Source organism: Lissotriton vulgaris, chromosome 2_1 (genome assembly GCF_964263255.1).
Source record: "Lissotriton vulgaris chromosome 2_1, aLisVul1.2, whole genome shotgun sequence".
Taxonomy (NCBI): domain Eukaryota; kingdom Metazoa; phylum Chordata; class Amphibia; order Caudata; family Salamandridae; genus Lissotriton; species Lissotriton vulgaris.
This window is the reverse complement of record NC_141687.1, coordinates 762,778,298-762,803,831: the sequence shown is the minus strand read 5'-3', so window position 1 is coordinate 762,803,831 and position 25,534 is coordinate 762,778,298. Positions and strand designations below refer to the sequence as shown.

The 25,534-nt window shown below is 43.7% G+C and overlaps 1 protein-coding gene across 1 annotated transcript in view; it reads right to left on the bottom strand.

Annotated features, from left to right (window-relative positions):
* Positions 1 to 25,534, bottom strand: part of LOC147731114 (uncharacterized) — a 247,222-nt gene that overhangs the window by 181,580 nt on the left and 40,108 nt on the right. The window contains exons 4-7 of the mRNA XM_086956074.1: positions 18,690 to 18,710; positions 17,678 to 17,737; positions 5,744 to 5,797; positions 4,148 to 4,192 (exon numbers count right to left, since the gene is read on the bottom strand). Coding sequence (XP_086812200.1) covers positions 4,148 to 4,192; positions 5,744 to 5,797; positions 17,678 to 17,737; positions 18,690 to 18,710 — 180 coding nt within the window. The remainder of the gene's footprint in view (positions 1 to 4,147; positions 4,193 to 5,743; positions 5,798 to 17,677; positions 17,738 to 18,689; positions 18,711 to 25,534) is intronic.

Here is a 25,534-nt window from a genome sequence, read left to right as displayed (position 1 = left end):
CACCAAAGCCGACTCTGTCCTGTGCGCCGGTCGGAACCCAAACTGGGCCACATCCAGGCGATAATTTAGCTCCAGAAAGTTGGAGAGGTGTTTTGTGGCCAGTTTCTCTAAGATTTTGATGGGAAATGGCAGAAGGGAGATAGGCCTAAAGTTGGCTGGGCATGTGGGGGTCCAGGTTCTCCTTTTTAAGCAGTGGAGAGACCACCGCCAGTTTCCAGCAGTCTGGCACCCGTGCTGAGGTGAGAGACTGGCAGCAGATGGAAAATAGTGGGGAAAACAGCTCTTCACAACAAAGTTTCCAGAATTTAGGGGGTAAAGGATCAGTAGGTGATCCAGAAGACACCCCATCAGCCAAGGAGCAGAAATCCTCAAAAGATGGTAGAGGGAAGCTACTCAACTCCCCTGAGTCAGTGCTCTCTTTCCCCTTCTCTGGTGAGATGAAGTCATGTACCGTGCCGCCAGTTGAGGGGGGAGAGATTGTTTAAGATATTGGCAATCTTGTCCTCAAAGGCTTGAGCTAGCGAGTCGCAGAGAGCTTGTGAGGCCGGGATGGCATTTTTAGTACAGCCAGGATGGGCCAGGTCCTTTACGATCTTGAATAAGGCCTGAGATTTATTTACGGTTGTCAGCAAAGATTCTTCTAAAAATCTGGCTTAGGCCCGCTTGATCTGGGTCTTATAAGATGCCAGCACTTGTCTGAAGAGGACTCTGTGTGATTCCAGGTACTGTTTCCTCCAGGTCCGCTCAGCCTGTTTGCATTGAAGCTTGAGCTGACGAAGTTCTTCCGAGTACCATGGCATGGCGAGATTAGTCCTATCTTTGATTTTCCGCAGTGGAGCCAAGGAGTCCAGAGAAGTAGAGATTTGCTGACAGAAAGTCTCATAACTCTCATCAACATTCGCTCCCAATGCAAAGCCCCCCGGCAGCAAAGAAGGCAAAGTGGTTTGTTTGAGAAGTTTGGACCATTGTCTCCCCATTCTAGTGCCCGCAACACTCTCTTTCTTTAAGAGGGCACTAGTACACGAAAGGGAGAACTGAACAAGGGCGTGATCCGTCCAGCACTGGGGCAGGACTCCGAGTATAGAACTGCGACCCGCATCAGAAAAGAGTAAGTCAAGAATATGGCCTTTTGAATGGGTTTTGGAGAGTACTAGTTGTTCAAGCTCAATGTTGTAACAGGCTTGAACCAGTTCTTCATAGGCCGCCTTGGTCGGTCCTTCCGACCATAGGTTGAAATCCCCCAACACCATCAGTTTTGTGTGGGAATGTGAGAGATCATAAACTAGGTCAATGAGCTCAGGAACGGCCGATAGCGGACTAGCCGGGGGTCTATAACATAGTAGACCCCTAAGTAGTACACCTCCAAGGTCCTTGATGGAAAAGCCCAGTGTTTCGCATCCAGCAAAAGCCTTGACATTAAGCTGGGTGAAATGTAGAGTTTGTCTAAAGATTATGCCAGTTCCACCTCCTCTGCCTCCCACCCTAGGATTATGCAATATTTTGAAGCCCCGGGGACAGGCAATCCCAAGTTCCACCGAACTGGACGATGTTGTCCACGTCTCTGTCATGAAGAGAACGCCAAGATGGTAGGACTCGATTAGTAGCGCTATCTCATCACAGTGCTTGACAAGAGAGCGCACATTCAGCAGCCCACAGGACAAGGAGGCAGGGTGTTTACTGGGGGGGTTATACTTTTGATTACTAGCAGAACCAGGGTTGAGACCTAAAAGTTCCTCGCGGGAGTAGGAGAAGAGGGGCACCTCTAGGTTCCGAGAGGTATTAATGCTATACAAACGTATACATTGCAAACTAATTATGGACAGAACAACAAGAGTCACGTCTCAATGGCATTCAGAAACCACAAGAGATCCAGTACTGAGATCAATCATGTAGTGGCATTTGCTGTATAAACCACAGAATAGTCACTTGCACAGTCAACCTGCCTCCGAGGTTCTGGTAGAGTATGTCTAGGCAGCGCGTCATACTGCTAAATTAAGTGCATCTCTACCATAAGAAATCAGTCGTGGGCAGGTATGTGCCTATAATACTGAAGCAGCTGCCAATGAGTGAACAATGTAGCATCATTTGTGAAATGTGCCCTCAGCTGACATTTTGAGGAGATGGGATTTAAAAAAAAAACCATTAGTTGTTTGGTTTAGGTATTTGCCGTTTATAGGCCGGCTGCCTGCTAATCTAAGACTGTGACTTTTGGAGCATCTATGTTTTCCGTTTTTGTCAGGGTCATCTAAAGTTTGAAAGGCAATAACTTACAGCAAGTTTTAATGTTTCTTGATTCATTTTTAAATCAGTCCAGAACGTAATCCCTCGACTTCTAAAGAAATACCCAAGACAGAGAGATGTACGACAGATTGACATATGCAGAAATATATGCTAATAAATTATTCAAGACAATAATAAAGATATAGATAGATAGAAAGACAGACAGACAGACAGACAGACAGACAGACAGACAGGCAAGACAGACAGACAGACAGACAGATAGATAGATAGATAGATAGATAGATAGATAGATAGATAGATAGATAGATAGATAGATAGATAGATAGATAGATAGATAGATAGATAGATCAAGGTGGAATGATTTCACAACTATACTATTTTACTTCAGGTGTGCCATTTGTAACATTTAGGAGCCATTTCATTTGGACAAGACATTTAGTGCAACTGTGCCTACAGCCTACAAACTAAGTATACAATGTTAAGTATTAATAAATATAGTTAGAGAAAAACACACAATGGCGGGACTCTAAGAAAGATGGAGGCAAAAAGGGCACAATAGCACAGCCATTGAAACCACCTGGATTTGCTCAATCCTTTATTGGCTACACCAGCCAGAAGAGTAGAGCTTTGGGTGGGAGTTTGGGATTTAGTTTCACCAAATTGATTCTTTTTATTTTGGATCTCCAAAAATGTACCAGGTTACTTATTTAAATAGGGCACTGCAAGAGTGCTTGAAGGGTCCTTCATCAAGTAATTGTATGTAGGCAGAGTTTTGAAAACATACTATATTACCCCACAAAAAATACAACTGGTCCCAAATCTGCTTCACATTATGCCATAGTAGCGAGATATTGCTCAACACCCTTAAAGTCATCACTACAAAGCTTAAAATTTAAGCCATGTTGAACCTATCTGACTCGTAAAATAGAAATGTTATTTTATGCATTTTGGGCCAGATGTATCAAAGGGTTTTTCCCGATCTGTGTCTAAGGGGAAATGTGTTGATACATATAGCTCTTAGTTATTTTAGGGATTTGTACAGTGTATTCTACAAACAGTGCACACTTCAGAAGATGCAACAGTGATGTGTTTGGAGAGACAGACTTTTAGAACTAATATGGAGATGCGCAGGGATGCCTGAATAGTCTCCAGTTGCCAAGGAACTGTGGCCACATTTGTACAAAAAGTACTTTAGTGAGGTATTAAAGAGGTCTTTGAGGCGGATTGGACGACACATGATTATCTGTGCATGATACATTTTTACCTTCAAATTCCTGTTGAGCGTGGCCATCAATGCATTTGTGTAGGAGCCGTCTTGCTTCAGTGTGATGCAGGATTTTATTAAAAAGCAGTAGATTTTGCTCGGTATAAGAGTTATGGGTCATTATGCTTTTTTGGTGATCCTGTAGGTCCCATTTTCAATGCTGTATATATATAGCAAACATACAGTCACTAAGGCAGAACCTCAAAGTGTTTGTCCAAGCTGTTGACTCATAGGAATTCAATCTCTTTCGCCCTCTCATGCAGCATTTCTTTTTTTTACCCCTTTTGTAACTTTGTTATGAACTGCAACAGGTTTATGTTTTTTACATTGTTTCTTACACAAAAGTAAACAGGTTTTCTTAATGCTATTTGTAGTGCATGCTGTGATTTAGTTAAGCAGTTACTGTGTGTCTATGATCAGAGCGAGGTACTAGTTTGTGCTGAATCAGTTTCAATGCCTTTCTTTCTTTTTTTTTTGCTTTACCGGCACAACAGATATGGTGCAGCCAGGAAAGTGTCTGGGACCAGGGCTGCTGAAAAGATTTTTAACGACCTGAAAGCTCCAAAAAGCAGAGTGATACAAATACTGCTTGCAAACCGCGCCAGTGGCAGAGGGCACTGGAGTATCTTGGGGTTGACTTACCTCAGCTCCATCTCTGCCAGGTATTCCATTCAAGCCTGTCTCCCCCTGTGGATAAACAAAAAAAGTTCTATTATTTACAATATAGATCTTCGAACTCATGACTGCAGAAAGCATTCAAATGGCATGGCACCATTATACTGACAATGGGCCGTGGGCCAGATGTGTTTTAAGGTGCAAACATTCTGAATTGCTGCTTGCTACCGCAAAAACAATACTGGACACATTTTAGGAGTGGGTACATTTTTACCAACTCCTAAAACAAGCTTACGACTGCAAACCAAATAGCTATTTGAAAGGGGATGTTGTAAAGCCCCCTTTCAAATAAAGATTCGGTATGAGATGTATCAATGATTTGCAACTGTTATTCCAGTGGCAAACCTTTGAAAATGTACCAACCCCCAAGTTGAGATTTTTACCCATTTGCTAAATAGTAGGCATACCCTATAAACCTTTTCCCCTTTGTGAATGTTGAAAAACGTTCCAGGGAGACTAGCCAGGACCACTGATGACTCGCCATTAAACTTTTTGAAAAAAGAAAACTATTGCTTGAACACAGTCCTTTTTTACCTTAAGGAAAATGACCACACTTGAAAAAAAAGTTTTCTCTATGTAAACACAATCACAGTCATGGTGGTCAGTTGGTCCTTGTAGGAAACTATCCCAATGAATGTGGTCAATCAGAGTGAATAGAAATGTGTGGCCTGCCTCATGAATATTAATGAGGTAGGTTGGTTTGCAAACCAGTCCAATTCCTTATTTTGAGAATCCACCTACTAGCATATAGGTTGGTCTGAAAATTTGTAATCGATTTGCAAAAGTGTGGTTCTCTTTTTGTGACCACTTTTTGTTTTTACTACATCTGACCCTGTTGTATATAAATCATGCATATGAATAAAACCCACCGTGCATCATCTTGTGGCTTTCTTTATATGGTGATGACAAAACAGATTTTACTTCAAACTCTGACCCTCATTACCAATAGGCTGGTATTTCCGATGGGGATGGAGTCAATGGTCCCATTGGAATGACAAGATCTGTAGGGGCCCAATGGATCCATGTTGTTTCAGCTGGTGATTCCGGTTGCTCAAAGCATCTGAAATCTCCTAGCAACCCTCTGGATTAAAATGAGGAACTACTGAAAAATTGGACCGAGAATTACCAATCTCAATGATAATTCTTCATTTCTCAGGAGAACCGCAGGGTGCCGCCTGTAATGTGCATTCTTTGGTATCGGACATGCCAGGGTGTGTAATAAGCACCGACAAATACAGGGCAGCAATAATGAGCACTCACTGCCCTCCTTACTCATTTAAAAAAAGTGAGAAAAATGCATTACATCTTTTATATTTTTTAAATACAACAGAAATAGAGCAAAATCGGGTTGTCTTATTTTTGGCCTCGTGCAAAAGCAACGTCAAATTCTATTTGCTACATTTATACAGTGAAAACGCAGAACGGTATGAAATGGATTTGCTATTTTTTGAAACCCATACCACGAGTTATGTCTCGTGATATTTTGGTTCAACTTTGCACAGGACATCAGAAAAGGTTGCGTTATCAACAACGTTTGTCGAAAGTTTATCCAAAACGTCTTACCTTCAAGCCCTTTTGACCAGGAAGCCCGTCATCGCCTGGACGTCCCTTTTTACCCTAAAACACGTAGGTTGGAACACAAAGTCAGAATATTGTTTCTACTATTAATACAGCATTTTACACATTTACGGACTGTTCACGTGCTTCTGAGACCTGTCGATAAACTAGTTCATCTTTCATCAGTCTATGAACGCCTATAGTTTCAGGGTCACTTGCCTTCCTGCCCATTAAAATGATTGTAGTGCAGTCGTGACAGCCCTGGTATTACTGCTCTGAGAATGCAAGGAATGCCCCCGGGGCACGCCTGCTTTCTGACAGCATGGCCGTCCATCACGCGCACCTGACAGCTCCTCAGAGGTGCGTGCCAGCGTTCTAACCCAGAAGCGCGCGCCGGCTGCCGGTGGTTTCACTGCGGTTGCATACATTAAAGAGGGCACTCCGCGTCTGCACGTCAACGGTCTGAAGTCAGGAGACATTGACGCCCGGGCCCACATACCTTACCTGACGCACTGCCGTGGATTGTGTCATTTTTGGGATCAGTCTGCTGAGGAGCCCATGAAATAATACCAAGAGATTTAGAAGAATTACTGAAGCCATATGAGCCCTATTTTTGTCTTAAGAATATGTGAATATGCATATTAATATAGTCGCATTAAAAAGTAAATTAACACCTTTGAGTTTGCAGAGCGGTTTATTCGAAGCCCCAAGGCAAACAAAAAAAAAACTTGGGCGTGAAGGCGTGTTTCTTCTAATTAGAAAAAATACGTTTCCACAGATGTATGCCTTCAGGGCCCGAAGACTGGTGGATGCTTAAACCACTTACATGATTGCCGCAATGAGCAAAAAAAATCTTTGGATCCAGGGCATCCACAATGTCTAGTCATAGACCTTAAAGAAGTGCTGAAATGATGCACTCCTTAAATCACCTGTAAGATGAAACAAACATTGGCAAAGCCAATAGGTCATGCCTTTGAACCCTACTGGCTTTGCTGACATTTTTACCTACGTTTTACGACATTGCTGATAAATAAAAAGCATCTGTTTGTCAAGTTGACAAACAGATTTTTTATTTTTTGGGGGTAAAAGGGCCCATGCCGCACTTTCACTTCAATGTCGCACCTTTCTTTAGACACGGCTTGTCTAAAGAAAGGGGCGCGGCCTTCATGAATGTGAAAGCACCGCATGGGCGCTAGTAAACAAAAAAAAAGGTAAGTAAATATCAAAAAAGTAAGTGCGGCTGCTATACTTAAAGCGCACTGCGCTGCTAAAATAAATAAATAAAAATCGCATGCCTGCCAATAGTAAATAAAATAAAAGTGTGTGGTGTGCTGCGAGTTAGTGGGTGGAATAGGTCCAAATAATTTATTAAAATAGTGCTCACAGCCAATATAAAGCAGACAGTGTAACAAGACAAGTAAAAGGTCCAGTTGTTATGGGAGGTAACAAATGCAGACAAGGTGGTACCAAGGAGGGGCTACAAGCCTAAGAATGAATCGCAAGACAGCGTTCATTAACGACAATGACACAAGCCAATTCAAAATATGAACGTCAAGTCCATACGCCACTACTGCATGCCGTGCCACAGTGCATGCGCTGCCCAGGCTCAACCTAAAAAGGATTGACAACTCGGCTGCTGTTGGTGGTCACGTTTTTTGCAGGCACAGGCCTAAAGAATTCCACAGGCGCCATTTTCCTTTCTTTTTTGCTGACCCATCTAAGATGGTACCACTTAGATCAGTAAATAAAGAAAAAGAAATGGTAAGTGTGCAAAAGAGCTTATGTGGAAATCTTGCACCAATTTGCTACCTAGCCCTCTAAAGAAATCAGTATTAAAAAATCTGTTTAAAAAAAGAACACCAGAGGTGGGGCAACGGAGGAGAGGTGGGGGTCAGGTTGGGAAAAAGCATCAGGGATTAGTCGGGGCACAAGGGAATGAGTAACATGGGGGTGAGGAGAAACATACCAGTGAGGCAGCAAAACAGAGTGCTGGGGAGGGGATTTGGGTGGAGAGGTACATAGCAACATGGCAGAGAGAGCGAACAGCCATTAGAATGAGAGGAAACACAGAGCACAGCGGCGAGGGGTATTTTGGAGAGGAGAGAAACACAAGAGGAAAAGGCTGGAAAACACATGCACTCAGATGGATTGCTTAACCATAATTGAAACAATATTTCCTAAAATTAAGTAGTGGAAGGAGGACACAAGTGGGCCAGTCAAGAGAATGGTAAAGAGGCTATGCTCAATGAAGGTACATACACATGCTGGACAAGGAAATCCATCAATTAAGAAGCAAGCAAAGGATAGATACAGTAGAGCCAACCAATGCTAAGCAATGGGTTGGCTTAATGCCCCTATAATTTCTTGGTACGCCCTCAATAGGTCTTTTGCTTGTGCTGTCTGATAGGCGTGTCATAGCAAGCAATTACAATGCAATAGGTCTCGCATTTGCGAAAGTTTGAGCTATTGGCAGTTATAAAAGACAATGCTTTTTATTTATATGTTGTTTTTAAAACTGATAACTAAAAGGCATTGTCATTTAAAATGCCAATAGCTTAAACTCTTGCAAATGCAAGACATATTGCATTGTAAATGTTTGTTTATAGATGCAGGCAATAATGTATTCGCATACAGTACAGCTTTTGAAACGTGAGCCTTTAAAACCCAGCGCCTCTGTATGCAGGACCACTGCAGTGCTACAGCTTTACGAGGTTCAAGCCAGTTGGTATGCAGCTCTAGGGACCCTTGATTTTAAATGTGGTCTGGTACACACCGGTACATAGACATTTTAAGCCCAGTGCCTCCTCATACAGGGGCCCTGCTGCGATGCAGCGAGTGTTGGTTTACAGTCCTTTTTCCTTATCACATATTTACTACAAGTGTTTACTTTGAATTAATCCATAGTCCCCTGCTGCGTGTGCCAGCCAAACCCTGCAGCTCAATCAGCTCAATCCGCCAACCAGAGGCCCAGCCGTTGGACTCTGCTCCTTGTGCCTACTAGAGTCCTTGTCCGTGTGCCGAGCAGGGGCGCTTATCAAGTGTGCCAAACTGAGACCGGCACCACGGGCCATGCAGGGGGGCGTGTAAAGTGCGCCAGGCAGACCCCTGCTTCATATGCCGTGGCAGGGGGAAGGCCTAACATGCAAGCTAAGGTCTTCTCGATGCGCACCTGAGGTAAGGGCGGAGACCGTTTGCCCTTCACGGGCTGAGCCGTGCCCATCATTCCAGGTGCCAACCAGAGACTGAACCCTATTCGGGGTGCCAGCTGGAGGTGTACATCTGCCCCTTGTGGCACAGCATGGATCCATGCCCAGGATCAGGCATAGATGTCCCCGCCCCATGGCCACCACTGTCGGTGAGCACAAGCTGTTGTGTGTCCGGTATGTGAGAGGGGAGAAGAGGCGGATGGTCCTTTACATGCACAGGTGAGCACCGGCCGTGAGTAAGGAGGCGTGTAGGGCGCAAGAGTGCATGCGGTATGTGTCACGTGCAAGCAGGGTTCTCACGCCCTGGGCGTAGGTGGTCTCCGGCTCTACCTCAGCCGTGTTGCCTTCGCTGAGGGTGCGCCGGCTCTCTTCCTGTCTCATGTTCATTTCTATTTCTAATAACTCGCTGTGGACAGATAGTGTGAGGAAGCACGGGACGTTTGCTGGTATCCCGAGCCATGGAAGGATAAACGTCCAGAACAGTCGTGATCGCAAGTAGCACAGAGAACTCTGTAGAAGGTGCTTAACTCACTGAGATATTTCACTGCATTCTGTGTTCAGAAGAGGACCAGAGGAGGGATCTCTGTAAGGGGGTCCCCAGGATCATCGGCCTGGGGGGATGTGTCCTGCGGTCAGGCTGAGATGCTGAGTTTTAGGGACAGCTCAAGGCCTCAGGTGACAGCCAGGGCCTGCAGGAGCACTGGGGGGTGACAGGGAAGACCCGCTTGCCCCTTGTTTCAAGAAGAGATTACATGGCAGGGGTCAGACTCCTTTGCCGCCTAGGGGTGTGGAGTCAGGGGTCCATGCTTCCAGACCTGATTAAAGTCGAGCTGTGCTGGGAACAAGTGCCCTCGGAATGCCTGTGTGCCGCGGCTTGTCTGCCTTACAGCCGTCATGAAGATTTTTCTTATCTGTTTCTTGAACAAACAAGCAGATAAGAAAAGTCTTCACAACAGCAGTGAAGCAGGCGAACCAGTCCGGGTGGGCCGGACAAACAAGCCAAAAGGAGGCACCCCAGAAAGCTTATTCCCAATGGCAGGCCACCGTTTAGCATAAACGGTGATGCCAGCCAATGGAAATAAGGGGCGGGGCTTCAAGACCTTCTCTGAAAGTCCTCATTAGCAATAAATCTCGCCGAGCGAGCTGCGCATGTGCGCAGGTACGCTAGGCGAGAACTAAAAAACCCAAGGCAGCGTCTGCCTGGTCTAGGGATCAAAGAGTCCAACAGATGCTTCAGATGATGATATTGTATTAGATTTTGTGTACTTTCATATGTGAAAATGTGATAATCATTTGATTTTAGACCAGCAAAAATCCTGTTCCATACTTAGTTTGCATTTCATCTTCTGCATAATATAAGCGATAGATACAGGTTCCTGCCAAAGGGTTTCACAGTGCTATAGAAAAGCCCAAGTCAGGATTTAAACACATTTTTACAAAGGCATCCTCCAACCGCTTTCTGTTTGTCAGTGTTCTTGGGAATAATATGGCTCCACTTCTTTTAAATTTAGCAGCACAAATTGGCAGGAAGGTATGTTTAGTATCCTATAGACCAATTATCTGCAGCATCTTATCTGTGACTTCTCTCTTGTACCTTTCTACGTTTGCTTTCTGACCGGCACATTCTTGCATATGTCTTCTCACATGTACAGGTTAATCTGTTTTCTCATCTGCTGCTTCTTGCCTGCGCCTTGTCATCTGCGCTTTCTCACATTTTTTTCCCGCCATTTTACCTGTGGCTTCTCACCTGTGCCTTGCCTATGCTTTCTTTTCAGCGCTTTCTCACCTGCTCGTCTAACCTGTGCCTTCTATAGTATATCACACCACACCATACCACAGTGTACCACAAAATGGCACACTATGCCATACCAGGCCACAGCTTGCCACAATTGTGCATACCACCCCTGACAAACTATAGCATAACATAACTTAAAATACAATTCCTTTCCTCAATATAATGTACCTTACACCCCACCAATACCATGTTGCACCACGGGATCCCATGCCATACACACCCACACCAATCTACATTACACCATTAATACCACTACACCTATAAATTGCATCGCAGATCATTAAATCAAGGTGTATAGAGTAGCTTACTGAGTCTTCAAGCCCAGCAAGAGAGCAAACAATTAACATTATAATACAAGACAGCAAAGTATACCTTCTCAATCTATAACTTCACATGCCTGTACATGACATGACATAACGGTGTCACATGACCTTCAGTAATATAACTTAGCATCCCTCCTGATCAAAACATGAAATAACATTAAGTAACATTACGTAACAAAATATGATATCTGATACCAACATCATATAACAAAACATATTGTAATAGTTATGCATGGTATCTCATGATATAATACAGCATGACATAACATAACACCTTCCAATCCTGGCAGCTGTAGGTAGGTCACCGGCCGAGGTGCAAATTGCGCAAACCGCATGAGGAAGTCCCTTATGTATGACGTGCCAGGGATTGAGGAAGCTTTTTAACTATCCGATTAGGGTAGATCCTGTACTATCAGGTAGATCAAGTGCTACCAGGTATTTCACACAAATAGCAGTTGGGGTGGTCAGCAGTGTGAGTTTTTGACCATATAACTACCCTTGGTGAAGATAGATGACATTTAGTTCTTAGGTCCTGACGAATCGCTCTTAGATTATAGATTAGGCGAGAAACATGTTGACAATTCACACAAAGGAGCGCCCCACCTGAGACATAAATCCCAGCCCTGCGCCTCTTGTTTTGTTTTTACTCAGGGTAGGAGACCCACTTATTAAAATTTTCTGTTGCTTGTACTCCCAACCCTGTTTTAATTCACTTATCTAACACATTCCTTCATCTCATTCACTAGGCCCCTCATCCCCACAGCACCAAACGGCTATTGGAAAAAAGATCTCCGCCAAAGTGCCCCTCATTGGGAGCCCGTCGGGTATTGCAGCGCCGAGCCGACGAGGAGCAGCCCGATGAAGAAGCATGACACCCATCTGGGTGTGTGAGCGCCCTATATTCCAATAAAATGGATTCCCAACTCTCAATCACCCTTGGTCGAGTTAGCCTAGACCTTTTTAACCGACTTTGCTTTAATCTATCAGAAACAGCATATTACTTGTTTTTCTCATGACTCTGGGCACATATGCCCATCGTCCCTCTTTTGTATATAACATAACATCCGTCATCGACTCCTTTTCTAATTGTTACTTACCTCTGGGCCTATAGGTGACTTAACTCAATATGCCTCATCCTCAACTGGCCTCTCCTCTAAATACCCAGTAGACTTTGAATGACAACAAATGATCACAGCAATGGCACACAATCCAATGAGCCTTGCCAGTGTCAATCCCTGCTTGCACTCTTTTGTCCTTTATAAAGTCCCCTTCCTCTCTCTAGCCACTCTGGGCAGGTGATTCTGCTCCTTATATCTGGTCATCTTCCTCTGGAACCAAGGTGCAGGTGCAGTCTTTACTAGATTTGGAAAACATGGGCCCCTGGCGAGGTGAGTGGACCCGAAGTAGGTAAGGCATGTGTGCAGGAAGGCCTCCCAGCATAAGTGCATCTTTGGCCAAGCACTGGAGACTGGTAGGTAGCTGCTATCTGTATCTCTCTGAATCAGGAAATCCTGGTTTGAAACAGTGGAGTTTGGTGCTCTGTATGTTCAGTTGCATCCCTAATACTAGGGCAATATCATAGTCAGTTACAGCCTTGATCAGGCCTAGATCACTGTCAACTGACTGGAGCAGCCATACTGGAAAACCTAGGATCAAAGCTAGGCCTCTGGCAACTTTGGCCATTTGTCTTAAGACTGGAGAATGCCAGGGTCTCTCTGCTAACAGCCAAATGCTTGCTTATGTCTTGAACTCTGGTATTCCTCTCCTCCCAAAAGCCCAAATTCGTTAAGGAAATGAGTAGCTGGAGCTCTCTATAGCTCACGCAGTGTTCAAATCTCTAGGAAACTTTGTGCTCTGGTCATAATTGTGTTCATTAGTGAGAGTTGTGCCTGTGGGATGAGTGAAAGGGAGTAGCAAAGCTGGTGTTTCCTTGCAGTCTGGAGAAGAGTCCTGCGAACACGTCAGCACAGGGCAGGTAATAGTCCGTCACTTGTACAAATAGGTGCAATAGTTCACCTGACCACCTGCCACTCACAGTAGAGCCATCTCAGGCTCAAGCTGACTTGTTTCTCACTCAGCACAGACACAATAGCCATCTCTCATGTGTCATAGCAGAACTACTCACTTATTACCTCCACAAGTGCTACTCATCACTTGCCAAAGAGAGTTCAGCTGCTCCTCAATTGTGGTCCATTGATTTGCTGGCTGATATCCATTTCAGTGATGTCTTTGAAGCTATCTCACACCTATCTTAGACAGCAAAGCTACACAGCAGCTGTCATTGACAGCAGGGCTATCCCGTATAGTTTACATACAGCAAACTGTCTTTCTACCAGTTCTGTCTGTCTAGGGGAAACAGAGAAGAGGGAACTAGGGAACCTGTAAGGGGAAGGAGCTATGCGTACAAGAGTCATGGGCACAGTGGGACTCCCGAAATGATCTAAGTAGGGATGAGAAGTTTTAGACACAACAACTCACAGAGACTGCACTCGACAGCAGCACAAACATTGCATATTAAAAGACCTGCCCAATATAAAGGGACCTGGAAACAAGAATCCAGTGTGGCATGCTCCCATTTAAAAATACACACCTGGTGAAGATCCATAAACATCTAGAAATACTCTGACACACAACTACATATGTTATTAAGAAGGGCATGAAACCCATTGCTGCTCCACAACAATGCTGTCATAGTGGACACAGGTTATATGGAGTACTCCGGACCTGAACTCCCACTGTGAACCACCATGCAGCAACAACCCACTACATGCTTAATATTTTATTAAGTTAGGTTGAAAGGCCACAAGATATGCTCTCATATATTATGAAATGTTTCGTTGAATATAACCTACATCCTCCAGTCCACACACCCACACCAATGTAGTTCAGAAAGAAACTCCCTGATTTGAGAACCTCCGATGAGTGGATCACAACAACAAACAGATGTCTGCACAAAGTGGCAAGAGGTACTGGTTAATACTGACTGTTAGGAATGGGATTTTTGGTAGGCTCGGGCATGTGCCAAAGCCAGGCAGAAACCACCACTCTAGTCAGGATAAGGGAGTTGCACTCCTAAAATAACTCCTACTCATCCCCTTGGTAGCTTGGCACGAGCAGTCAGGTTTATCTTAGAGGCAGTGTGTAAAGCACTTGCACCTAACTAACAGTAATACAGTGTAAGCACTACAAAATGACACCACACCAGTTTAGAAAAATATTCAATATTTTTATATACCTAAGACAAGACCAAAAACAATAAAAAAAAAGTCCACAATACAGTACTTAAAAATCTTTGGTTATCAAAATATGCTTGAAAAACAGTTCCTTGAAGTCGATAGCTCCGTCGGAGGCTATTACGGCATCATGAACAAAAAGATCCAAACAGTTTTGGCTGACCACGGTGTCGCGGGCCAGCTAGGGTGTCGGTAAGACCGCAAACAGTACTTTTTAGAAATGCAGGGCGTCGGCGACCTCTTGTTGAGCTTCCGAAAGCACGGCGTCCGCAGACGTCGGTTCCGGAGGTCGGTACTGGAGTCGTCGGGCCTTCGTAGTCACAAGCGTTGCAGATCGATCTACTCTCTGTTTTAGTCAGGAGAACGGACGTCGGGTGCTGCTGTGCGAAGGCCAGCGGTGCGGCGTGTGATGCCCTCAGGTCGCGGTGCGAGCAGCGGCTCGTGGTGGCGTCAGATGGAGTCGTCGGTGAGACCAGGGTCGCAGTGCAAGGTGAATGCGGTGCTCGTCGCTGTGCTGGCAGTTGGAGGTGCAAGCAGCGTCGGCGTCGTTGCTTAAGCGCTGTCGTCGGCTGACGAACTGGAGTCAATGGCGCTGGCGTCGGTAGGCCAAGGCTGCGGTGCGGAATGAGGGTGGTGCGTCGTGTAACTTTACGAGCGGTGCCCTTGGACCACGGTGCAAGCAGAGTCATAGATTTTGGCTTGGAGGGTCTTCGTCGGGAATACCAAGGTGTCATTGTGAAGCGAGGCGGTGCGAATTGCAGTGCCCACAGGTCACGGTGCAAGTAGCGGCGTCAGCAGACTTCGTGGGTGAGACCCGGTGCAGCGTTGTGGCGGTGCCCTCTGCAGTGTCTTCAGGACACGGAGTCGGCAGCGGCGTCGTAGACGTCGTCAGGTTGCTTTTCTTCTGTTGCAGCACAAACACATGGTCCCCAGTGCTGAGGGCAGAAAAGCTTGAAGTCTCTACTGTTCCTGAGACTTCTTGTACAGGGGGCAAGCTCTACCTCAAGTCCTTGGAGTAACTCACAAAGTAGAGTATAGAAAGTTCAGTCCAGTCCTTTCACTGCCCAAGACAGAAGCAGCCACTGCAGGCCAACACAGCAAAGCACACAGCAAAGCACACAGCAAAGTGGTAGTTCCTCCTCACAACTTCTCCGGATCTTCTTCTTGGCAGTCTTCTTGGTCCAAAAGAGTTCTAAAGTTCAGGTGTCTGGACACCAATATTGATAACCCAAAATCCTTTGATCTCTTAGGCAGATAGTGTCTGTGCCCAGCCAGAACCTGTTCTGCCTTCTCTGGTGTGACTTCCTGGCAGGAGGTGGAGATGGCATGTTCAGAGGCAGACCAGGCCCTTCGAGATACAAGGAAATTTCCTTCCCCAATTGCAGCCCATGCCTATTCAGCCCTTTCATGACCCACCTAGACTATCTGGAGCTACTCCTGCTCCCCAGCCTTCTGTCATCCAAAACCCAGACAGGCAATCCACATTCCAGCAGAGGCACACAGGATGACTGAGCAAGAAAATACCTACTTTCTAAAAGTGGTATTTTCAAACACAGAATGTAAAAATCACCTTCACTAAAAGATGCATCTTTAGATTCTTAGTTCAGGCATACTAAACTTTATTTTCCTACCTAATTTCCGGGGCCAGTTATGTTTATAAGATGTAATAAACAAACTCCCCATTCTGTCCTATGGGGAACAGGTAGCCTTGCAATAGCGAAAAACGAAATTGGCCTTAATTCGATATCAGGACATGCCACTTACACCAGGGCATGTCCTACCTTTCACATACACTGCAACCAGCCCAAAGGGGTACCTAGGGCCTATCTTAGGGGTGGCTGACATGTAAGAAAAGGGAAGGTGAGGGACTGGCAAGTGTGCGAACTGGCCAAGTTGGCATGGCAGTTACAATCTGCGCGCAGGCTCCGCAATGGCGGGTCTGAGTTACCTTTTCAGGACTACTCACGTGGGTGGCACTATCAGTGCTGCAGGCCCACTAGTAGCATTTGGTTCACAGGCCCTGGCACACTCAGTGCACTTTACTAGGGACTAACATGTAACTCAAATATCCAATCATGGAAACACCAATCCATAACACAATTTACCACAGGAGCACTTGCACTTTACCACTGATCAGCAGTGAGAAAAGTGACAGGCCAGAAAGCAAAAACTCAGGGGAAACACGCCAAAAGATACTAAGTCTAACACAGAGCTAAACAAATACTCAGCAACAGCATAACTATGAAAGCAGCAATAAGCCAAGTTGATCACATAAAATGAGAGCGAATGTGTGTGTGGGACAGACAATATGACGTAGAGATTAAATGTGCTTATACCAATACTTAGCCTAAAAAGGTCATGCTGATCTTTCTTTGGTGTTACTACTAAAGCTCATATAAATACAGCATTTTATCCTAGCTGGTGGTGCAGAGTGCAGGGGAAGGTTTCACCCTACAAATGGGGTGCGCAGATATTATTTTCACAAACAGTAGACAGTAGACAGTAGGCTTACTACTTGTAGTTTGCAAAGTTTTCTGCATGTTGTTTTTCACATTAAATTCTGGACATTCTCAGTTGTTATGAGAAGTAAAAAGATTGCCAACATCCATGAAATTTGAAATTATTGAGGAAAGTTGTTTTAAATTTAAATCAAGAGAAAACAACACTTCCATTTTCAGTGCAATTGGCGCTTGCAGGCAAACATTTCCAGTTTGCATGAAAAAACTACATGAAGCCACAGACTTAGGGAAATCTGGTAGCACATAAGCTAATAATCAGGATCTACATGCATCTTTGTTTGCATAGTAAACTGTTTAAAAACCCCTGCACATAACACACTAAGGTTTTATTAAAACTGACCCATACACTAGTCAACTGGAACAACTATTTACAGAGTGAAGCAAAACATGAGTACAATGATTGGCTGTCAACAACTAAGGTTATTCCTTTCTGAGGGGATGCCAACGTCCTAGCCTGACCTCCGTTTGCTGGAAAACAAGGAACTTGCGGCCATCTTAATTTTCCCTGTTGTGTCTGTGAATTGTTTCTAGTAATAGGACTGTAGGTTGATGATATATCTGGTGCAAATGAATTAACTATGTTTGCTAGCTTGTGAATTGCTTCTTCACGTTACTGAAACAATGGAAGGTAATACGTTTGCAGTTTTTTTGACAAGGGGCACTGATTACAAATCAGAGAAGTGACAAAATGATAGAGGTGATTTAAAATGCACAAGCATATCAAAATTATTCCACCTAAAGTTCCATTATTAACAATAATTGTATTCATATTCATAGTTCATGTAGACAAAAATGTCAGTACAGTAATCGTTTCTACCTCCCGAATGTACAGAAAGAAAGATAACTTATTAAAAGGGTACTCACTGCAGGTCCAGGGTGGCCTCTTTCTCCTTTGTCACAGTGGCAAACCGTCACTTTGGGACACTGATAAAAAGAGAATTCAGAAATAATCATGCGGGAACCACCAATACCATAAACATGGCTAAGGTGGCAAGAGGCACATCCCTGAAACAAATGACAGGTTGACTAATCTGGTGAGGATGGGGCTTCCCCAGGGGGTTTTCATGTGTTGTCAGTAAGAAAATTGGCAGACAATATGAGTTTAAAATACACACATACACTTTTTAAAACCTATAGCAATAATCACACATGAGGCGGCCTTAACTAAGCAGAGAATAACATGCATTAAAGCGCTATCCTGGAAGGGTGCTCCATGACCTTATTTCCATTACCCCTTATTAGGTTTATTGAATTTATTTTGCCTAATCAATCACATTCGCCTCAACGCCATTCCCTTGTCATTACCATTACTGTGACTGAAATACTTTAAGGAAGGTAAGTGGATTTAGGTTTGTAGCAAGGGTATGGGTAAAAATAACAGGAGGGAATAGGTTCAGGGTAAGAGTAAGGGTGAAGATAAAAGTAAAAGGTTTAGAATGAAGGTAATGGCAATATATATGCTTAGGGGTGGAATCATTCCAATTGGTAGGTTTAAGGCCATGGTAAAGGATAGCTTTAAGTTTAGGGTTAAGGTTGGATATTTAGGTAGGATGAAGGAAAGGTTCTAGTAAAGGTTAAGGCCCCTAGCAAGGAATATGGAGAGAGGATTAGGAAAAACACATGAGGTAAAAGTGTAAACAAATTGATGATGTCAAGGTATTGGTTAAATATATAATACAAATACTCTGTAGGTGGTCAAGTCAAGGCAGATGCCGTTGTGCATGACTTGCAATGTAGCTGCATAAATACTTTAAGAAATCATTCAAGACTGCTTTAGGTTAGTTGTGGGAGTGTCCAGATTAGCAAATAGGTGTATACTCTATGTATCCAATTTACCCCAAACTGCATATTAAATATAAACAACTACAATACATACCCCTTCTTCTGCAAGTTCGACCTGTAAGAGAGAAGAGGAAACAGACATTACCAGAAGGTACTAATGGCTAAATGACATTTTAAAAATATTTTAATAGTTTTCCAAAAACAAGTAAGCAGTGGAAAATAGCCATCATCTATGTAGCATTTGGGATAGAGTTCTTGGGTACAGCCATGATACAACATACAATTCATATAGATAGTTCACCAGACAATCTGTATGTTAAAGAGTAATCATGATATCAGGACAGTCACTGCCACAGAGTCCAATTGCTGAATGATTTTGACTCCTTCTGTAACCATGGTAGTCAAATACATAGGCAACACCACCTGATGAAATTCTCCTTACATTTAATTTGATGATTGGCCAGCCACTAATAAATGCATGGAGTGGCAATTAGGTTGTAATTGCTTATGCAAGAGCTTGTGTTAGGTATTTTGCATTTCAATTTGGGAAAAAAGTCAATGGCTGTGCTTGAGTGTCCTTAAGGGATTTCACAAAAAGATATGAGTCATAAACATAGACAACTGAGAATTGCCAAACCGGCTTAGGCCTGGACTTGTTCTGGGCCACATACTTCGATTTGTGTTGTGCTTGTATTTTAGACTGAGTATAATGTTGAATGGGATCTGGAACGTAAATGACATGCTCATTAGGCAGTCCACAACACAGATAACACGAATGCTAAATTCAGGATTTGACTGTAAACTGAGGGTCAAATTCACCAAGGCTGTTTGCACTCATAAGATAAGCCTAGGTTCACGAATTCCCTCATTGATACACTTTGAGGGTGTTTGCACTCCTTATGTAAACGTAGGTTCACAGGTGTTCTTATTCGCACACTTTGGATGTCGTACTAACTATGAGCTTAATTACTTCGAAGGATGGGTTGTGGACATTGCAAAGGGATGCCTGTTTAAGTAAATGCAGCTTTGTGGGAATTCACAAATCTTTAGCAGGCACATGTCTACCTTTTTTTTTTTAAACAAAATTTTTATTGGGTTGCAATATCACATTTGACATGCATCTCTGAGCTATATATTCAACAATATGCATCACATGGTAGCAATTGGTAGGTTAATCATGGCCACCCAACATAGCCAACATATACAGACACGTGTTTCATTAGTCAAAACAAAATAAGTATCTTAGTAGAAGAATAATCATAAATCGTACAAATTATTGGCATCAGACTCTTCAATAAAACCGCATTATCTCAATCCAACTAACCAACTCACCCTTCCCTCCCGTCTAACTAACCCCCCCGCCCGTCGGCGTGCCCCATAAAGAATCAATCATCTCATTATCTAGCGTTACTACGGTTGATGTTCTCAAGTCTAGTTAACGCTTTCTACAGGGAAGTCTTTCCTTGTCATGTATTGTGGAATGCCCAAGTTCAGTTATCTTGTACATCATGTTGTACAGTAGGCAAGGTGCAAGTATCAGTTTGGTTCAACAGGAGGATCCACCCCTGGGTCATCAGTTATCTCCTCTTCCGGAATTTTCAAATGAACCACCAATGCTTCCCAAGCCTTTCAGCCTCAATTGCTTTCTCATTATTCGCATGTGTAGCAAGTTGCAACCTAATACTACTATTGCTTCCCGCCCATTTAATTAATTCAGATTTCCATCTCTTATGACTTGGGCCCTTCTTTGACTTCCAATTTGCTGTGATGTCTCTCTTAGCCAACAAAAGTCCCAAGTCCAGAAACCTACTAGTGACCTTATTTTCAGAGGTATGGCGGAACCAGTGCAAAAGACAGGGCCCTATAGTCGGTTCCAATTCTCTATCGGTAACTTCATTCAGTAGTGCAATCACATCTCTTATGATTCTCTGGTTGGGGCAATCCCAGAACATGGGGTGAAAGTCTGCCCCCTCCGTATTGCAGCGCGGACATGCTGCTGAGCTGGTGTGAGATATGCCCTATGTAATATAAAGAAGTGCACCAGTTGAAAACGCGCATTCCTAGTGCTCTTCCATGCCCTTTCCACCAGCCCAGCCCAAGGTTTTTCTGGAATCTCAGCACCCAGATCTTCCTCCCATTTTAATCGCAACGCAGTTAAGGGAGCTACTGTTTCGTGGGTCATACGCCTATACAGACAAGTGACTGCTTTAAATATATCTGCCACTGAAACCATGTACTGACAGCCCAATGATATCTGTGGCTCAGACAATCTCTCTTTCCAGTGCTTCTGGATGGCCGCAACAAGGGCAGAGTGAAACAAAAAGTCTCCCCGAGGCTGGTCATACCGTTCTTGCAATTCAGTGAAAGGGAGCAAAGTATTGTCCTCATATAAATCTCCCATTACAGACAGCCCCCTCTCTTTCCAAGTATTGAGGGCATTCTAGTTTCCTCCGTGTGGTAGTGCATCACACATTGATAAAGGTATCTCAGGAGCATTGGGGTGCAATATCCGTACTCGTTTCTGACTCCTATTCCAACACAGTTGCGCCGTCCGCAAGATCCCCGGTACTTCCCTGAGCCTAAGTGGTAATTTCAAAACAATTTGGGATAGCACCCGCAGGGAAACTAATCCCCTCTCACTTTGCCCAGCTCTCGGAATTCTAATGCCTTGAGTTAGCCATTGTAATTGTGCCGCTATATAATAAGTCTCAAAGTCAGGGACAGCCTGCCCTCGATCTCCTAAGGAAATTCAGAGCCGCCTGTCTCCTGCTAGTACCACATAGAAACCCTGTGATCATTGATTTGAGTTGTGTAAAAACTTTCGCTGGTATCCAGATTGGTAAAGTTCTAAAATATTATAATAATCTAGGGAGGGTCACCATTTTAAGCAGGGTGACTAGGCCGGCAACTGAGAGAGGCAACGTACTCCAAAAATCAAAGTTGCCTTTCATTCCCCTGATGACTCTATTAATATTTCCTTTCAGTAAGTCATCTTGTGTATGGTATATTTGTGTCCCGAGGTATTTCAGGCAGCGATGCTCCCACTGCACCCCTGCATTAGACTGGGGGCCCCTATCAGCCGCAGCTGTGGGGAAGAGACAGGATTTTGCCCAATTCACCCGGAGTCCAGCCACATTGCCAAGATTATGGAGTAAGCACTTCGCACCAGTAAGTGCATCATCGGTATTTGGCTAAAAATATCAATAAGTCATCTGCATAGAGTGCAATATAATGGAACTGGCCCGTACCTGAAGGCCAGTATAGTGCCCACCGGTCCTGGCCTGGACCGCTAATGGTTCCATGACCAGAGCAAACAGGAGGGGGCACAACAGACATCCCTGTCTTGTACCGCAACCCACTTCACAGGCATCAGAGATCAATCCCCTGTTCTTATTCTGGCCGTAGAGTGCTTGCATAACAAGGTCGTTCAACCAACAAAGTCATTCCCTAAGCCAAACCTATGCATGACCCGAAACAAATAGGTCCATTCTCAACTGTCAAACGCTTTTTTTTTTTGTCCACTGCCAATATAGTGGCGGTCTCTTTCTGATACGTATCGGCCTCTAAGACCCGAAGTACCCACCGTACATCAATGGCATATTTCAGGTCGGGATGAAGCCTGATTGATCCCTATGTATTAAGTGCGTCATGTGGGGTAAGAGCCGAGTAGATAAAATCCTACTGAGGATCTTACAGTCCAATGTTAGCATAGATAATGGGCAATAGGCAGTTTTATCCCATGGTTGTTTTCCTGGTTTCAACAATGGTATAATGATTGTCTCATGGGTTGTTGTGGGTAGTTGCCCCAACTGTTTCGCCTCATTATAAAGTGTCACTAATTTAGGGGCCAGTACGTCAATATACATAAGGTAAAAGTCAATTGGCAAGCCATCCACCCCAGGTGTCTTATTACTCGCCATATGTTTAATCGCTCCCCTCACTTCTCCATGGGTAATATCCCCAGCCAGTAAATCCGCTTGTGTTCTATCGAGTTCTGGGAGGTCTACTGTAGATGCTAATCGCTCAATGTCTGCATCAGTCAAGGCCATTTTACTCTTATAAAGTTCAGCATAGTAGGCTAGGAACTGATCATTAATAGCCTGTTGGGTATAACAGGCTTCGCCGCTTTGGCTTTTAAGTTCCAGTATCACCATCCCTGTCTGGCTGGGTTTAAAAACCAGGCACATTTCTACCTTAGATGCAGCAAAAGATTCAATTCTGTAAAGGCCACTCCAAGGTGGAAATGGTCTGTTAACAGCTCAAAATTATTGGGGGTATATTTTAAGATTTTTTTTCTATTTGACTAAAAATGCCCATGGAGTAACACAATTGTGCAAACAAGCACCTTAAATCCAATAGACCTGTCTTCTTTTAGCTGCATGTGATTTTGTTTGAGGTAGTGCCATGTGTTTTTGTGTGGCATGAATGCAAAACAAAAAACACATTTTATCTCTCAAAAAATATCCAGGTGCACAGTTAACACAGACATGAAGACACATACAAAGATAGCACACATGCAGACATAGGTGGATATTGGTTAAGTGCCCAGATCAATTGCTGTCTGCATGTTTGTATACAAGGATGAGTAAATGTTTGGATGGCTGTGATTACAAATAGTGGTGGGTGGGTAGGTGAATAAACAGATGGGAGTAATCGGATAGCTGTATGGAAGAGTGAGTGGTTGCATGAATGCAAGGTGTGGTTGCGTAACGTGTTGGGTGATTGATGAATGACTGGGTGTGGGTGGATGGATGTGTTCTTGGGTGAAAGCTGACTCAGGGTATCTGTTCTTGCTCTCTGTGCATGTATGACGTTAGGGGTCTGTTTTTTGTGCATGTATGATTGTCTTTGCCAGATCTCGGAACTTTTTTTTCAACCTGCTCTACATGCGTCTAATCCTGATTGTCTCCTACTCTGTATGTAAGTGTCTTAGTCAAACTGTCTGTTCTCCAAGGATTAAATTAATTATGCGACAGGGGAACAAAAATTACAAGAACTGAATGAGCTATAAAACAGAAAATAAGAATAGCTGACCTCCTTCGCTAAAGATTTCTGGGATTAGAGTTTGGTGGATGTTGGGCTCATGAACTCACTTTAAATAGGGCCGAGAAGGGACATCCGCCACTTTTTTGGCAGATGCTTACATCCAGCAAACTGTAAATAACCCCCTTGATATTGGATGACTGTTCCAAGCAAAGGATAAAGAAGACCCTGGATGTAAAGGAAGGATTGTAACTGACTCTGAAGAGTAAGTGCACTTTGGACTAGTGCTATAAATATTGAATTATATCAGTTATGCAAAGTTTTTTTGAACACAATTACCATTGCATAACTATCAGAGCAATTTTGCACCTTTTATTCCGCTAAATCTGTTTCAAAGTTCACGCGGGGCTCACTTTGTGATAAGCACTCAAGTAACTGCTGTAGCACATCTCTTCAGGAAATTGTTACTCCCTTGCCAAGACCAATCAAAATCCAGGACACTTTGGGCTCCCTGTCCAGCTGACGTCTGTTCTAAATGATAACAGCACCATCCAAAGTGAGGCTTGCATGCCACCCTTAGAATTGCCATAGACGTTCTAAGCTGGAGGTTTGGGATACCTTCCAACCTCGGAGCAGACGGCAGCAGCAGCAGCATATTCTTGAGCAGCACCTTCAGACGTGCCAGCTCCTACAACAGCCCTGCTGTCCCTGGCATGAGAGATTTCTGTGACCAGTATGACCAAACAAAGACGTAGAATCCCCTCGCCAAAGATGCTTTTTCGCTATGACTTTGACATGGTGGCCGGCCATTTTAGGTGAAGGGTGTTCCTCTCCACATCTGATGTGGTTTGCCAAATGGATTGTTCATAGGAGAAGCTATGGCAGAGAGTTAGTCCTGAGAAAAGTAATTGTCACAGGCAGCACATAGCCTCTGTGTAGCTCCCTACAGCTGCCCCACAGGGAGTGGGAGATGCTACAATGGGTGAGATGTTTGAGAGGTACTACTTTTTAAAGTAATAGTTAATGTAAACACGGAAAAATGTAAATATCTGAGACATGCATTGGGCTCATAGTAAAATGTGATGCATTCCCCATGAAGCCAATGTCTGAAGAGGGTTTATCCAAACAAAGCGATGGTGGAAGTATGATAACACAAAGCCATCAGCTGTTTAGTGCTGTGTTGGAAGTTGTATTGACATGAGCTTTGGCACAGATAATGATGCCTGCAGCACATAGAACAACTCATGGAAGGCTGCAGCAGTAGCAATTTCCCAGTAGTACTCCTGAAATGTACTGTAAAACATTTCAGAAATGGGCTCCAAATATAGGTTCAATTGTGACTACAAGTGTCTTAGCCTTGCATGGTTCCCGTTCAAAAGTAGAACTTTTTTTGTATAATGTAAACCCTTGCATTAAGTACAGAAATGTCACATAGAATTAATAATAAAATGTACATGACTTTATGTAGTGCTTGCTTGCAAAGATGTTGCTATTTTGTAACACTATAAATGGAATATATTGGTAAAATCTATCTCAGTTCTCACTGCACTGACCTGTCAAATGAACAATAGAGTTGGTCCTACCAAAATCTCTGACCTGCATGTTTCAGATGTTCCTTTGCGTAAGGCACCCTATAGCTCTGTGGTACTGCATCTGCTTGGACAGTATTTACCCCAGCCTTTGTCAAGTGTAACACATTAGAAATAACTGAAGAAACTAGAGCTCTACCTTAGCTCTATGCGATACTTCAGAAATATGGATGTGTAACATACCAGTTATGAGAACTAATTTTACCAGAGCTGTTTATTTGAAAATTTAAAAATGGTTGACATTCTCAATTTCTTTCAAAGAACTCCAAATATTTTTCCTGTCCTCCCCCTCTTCCAACTTCTCTCCTCTTTCTTTTTTATTTCACTTTTTTGGAGGATGGATCCTCTAAATCCCTTTCACTATGCC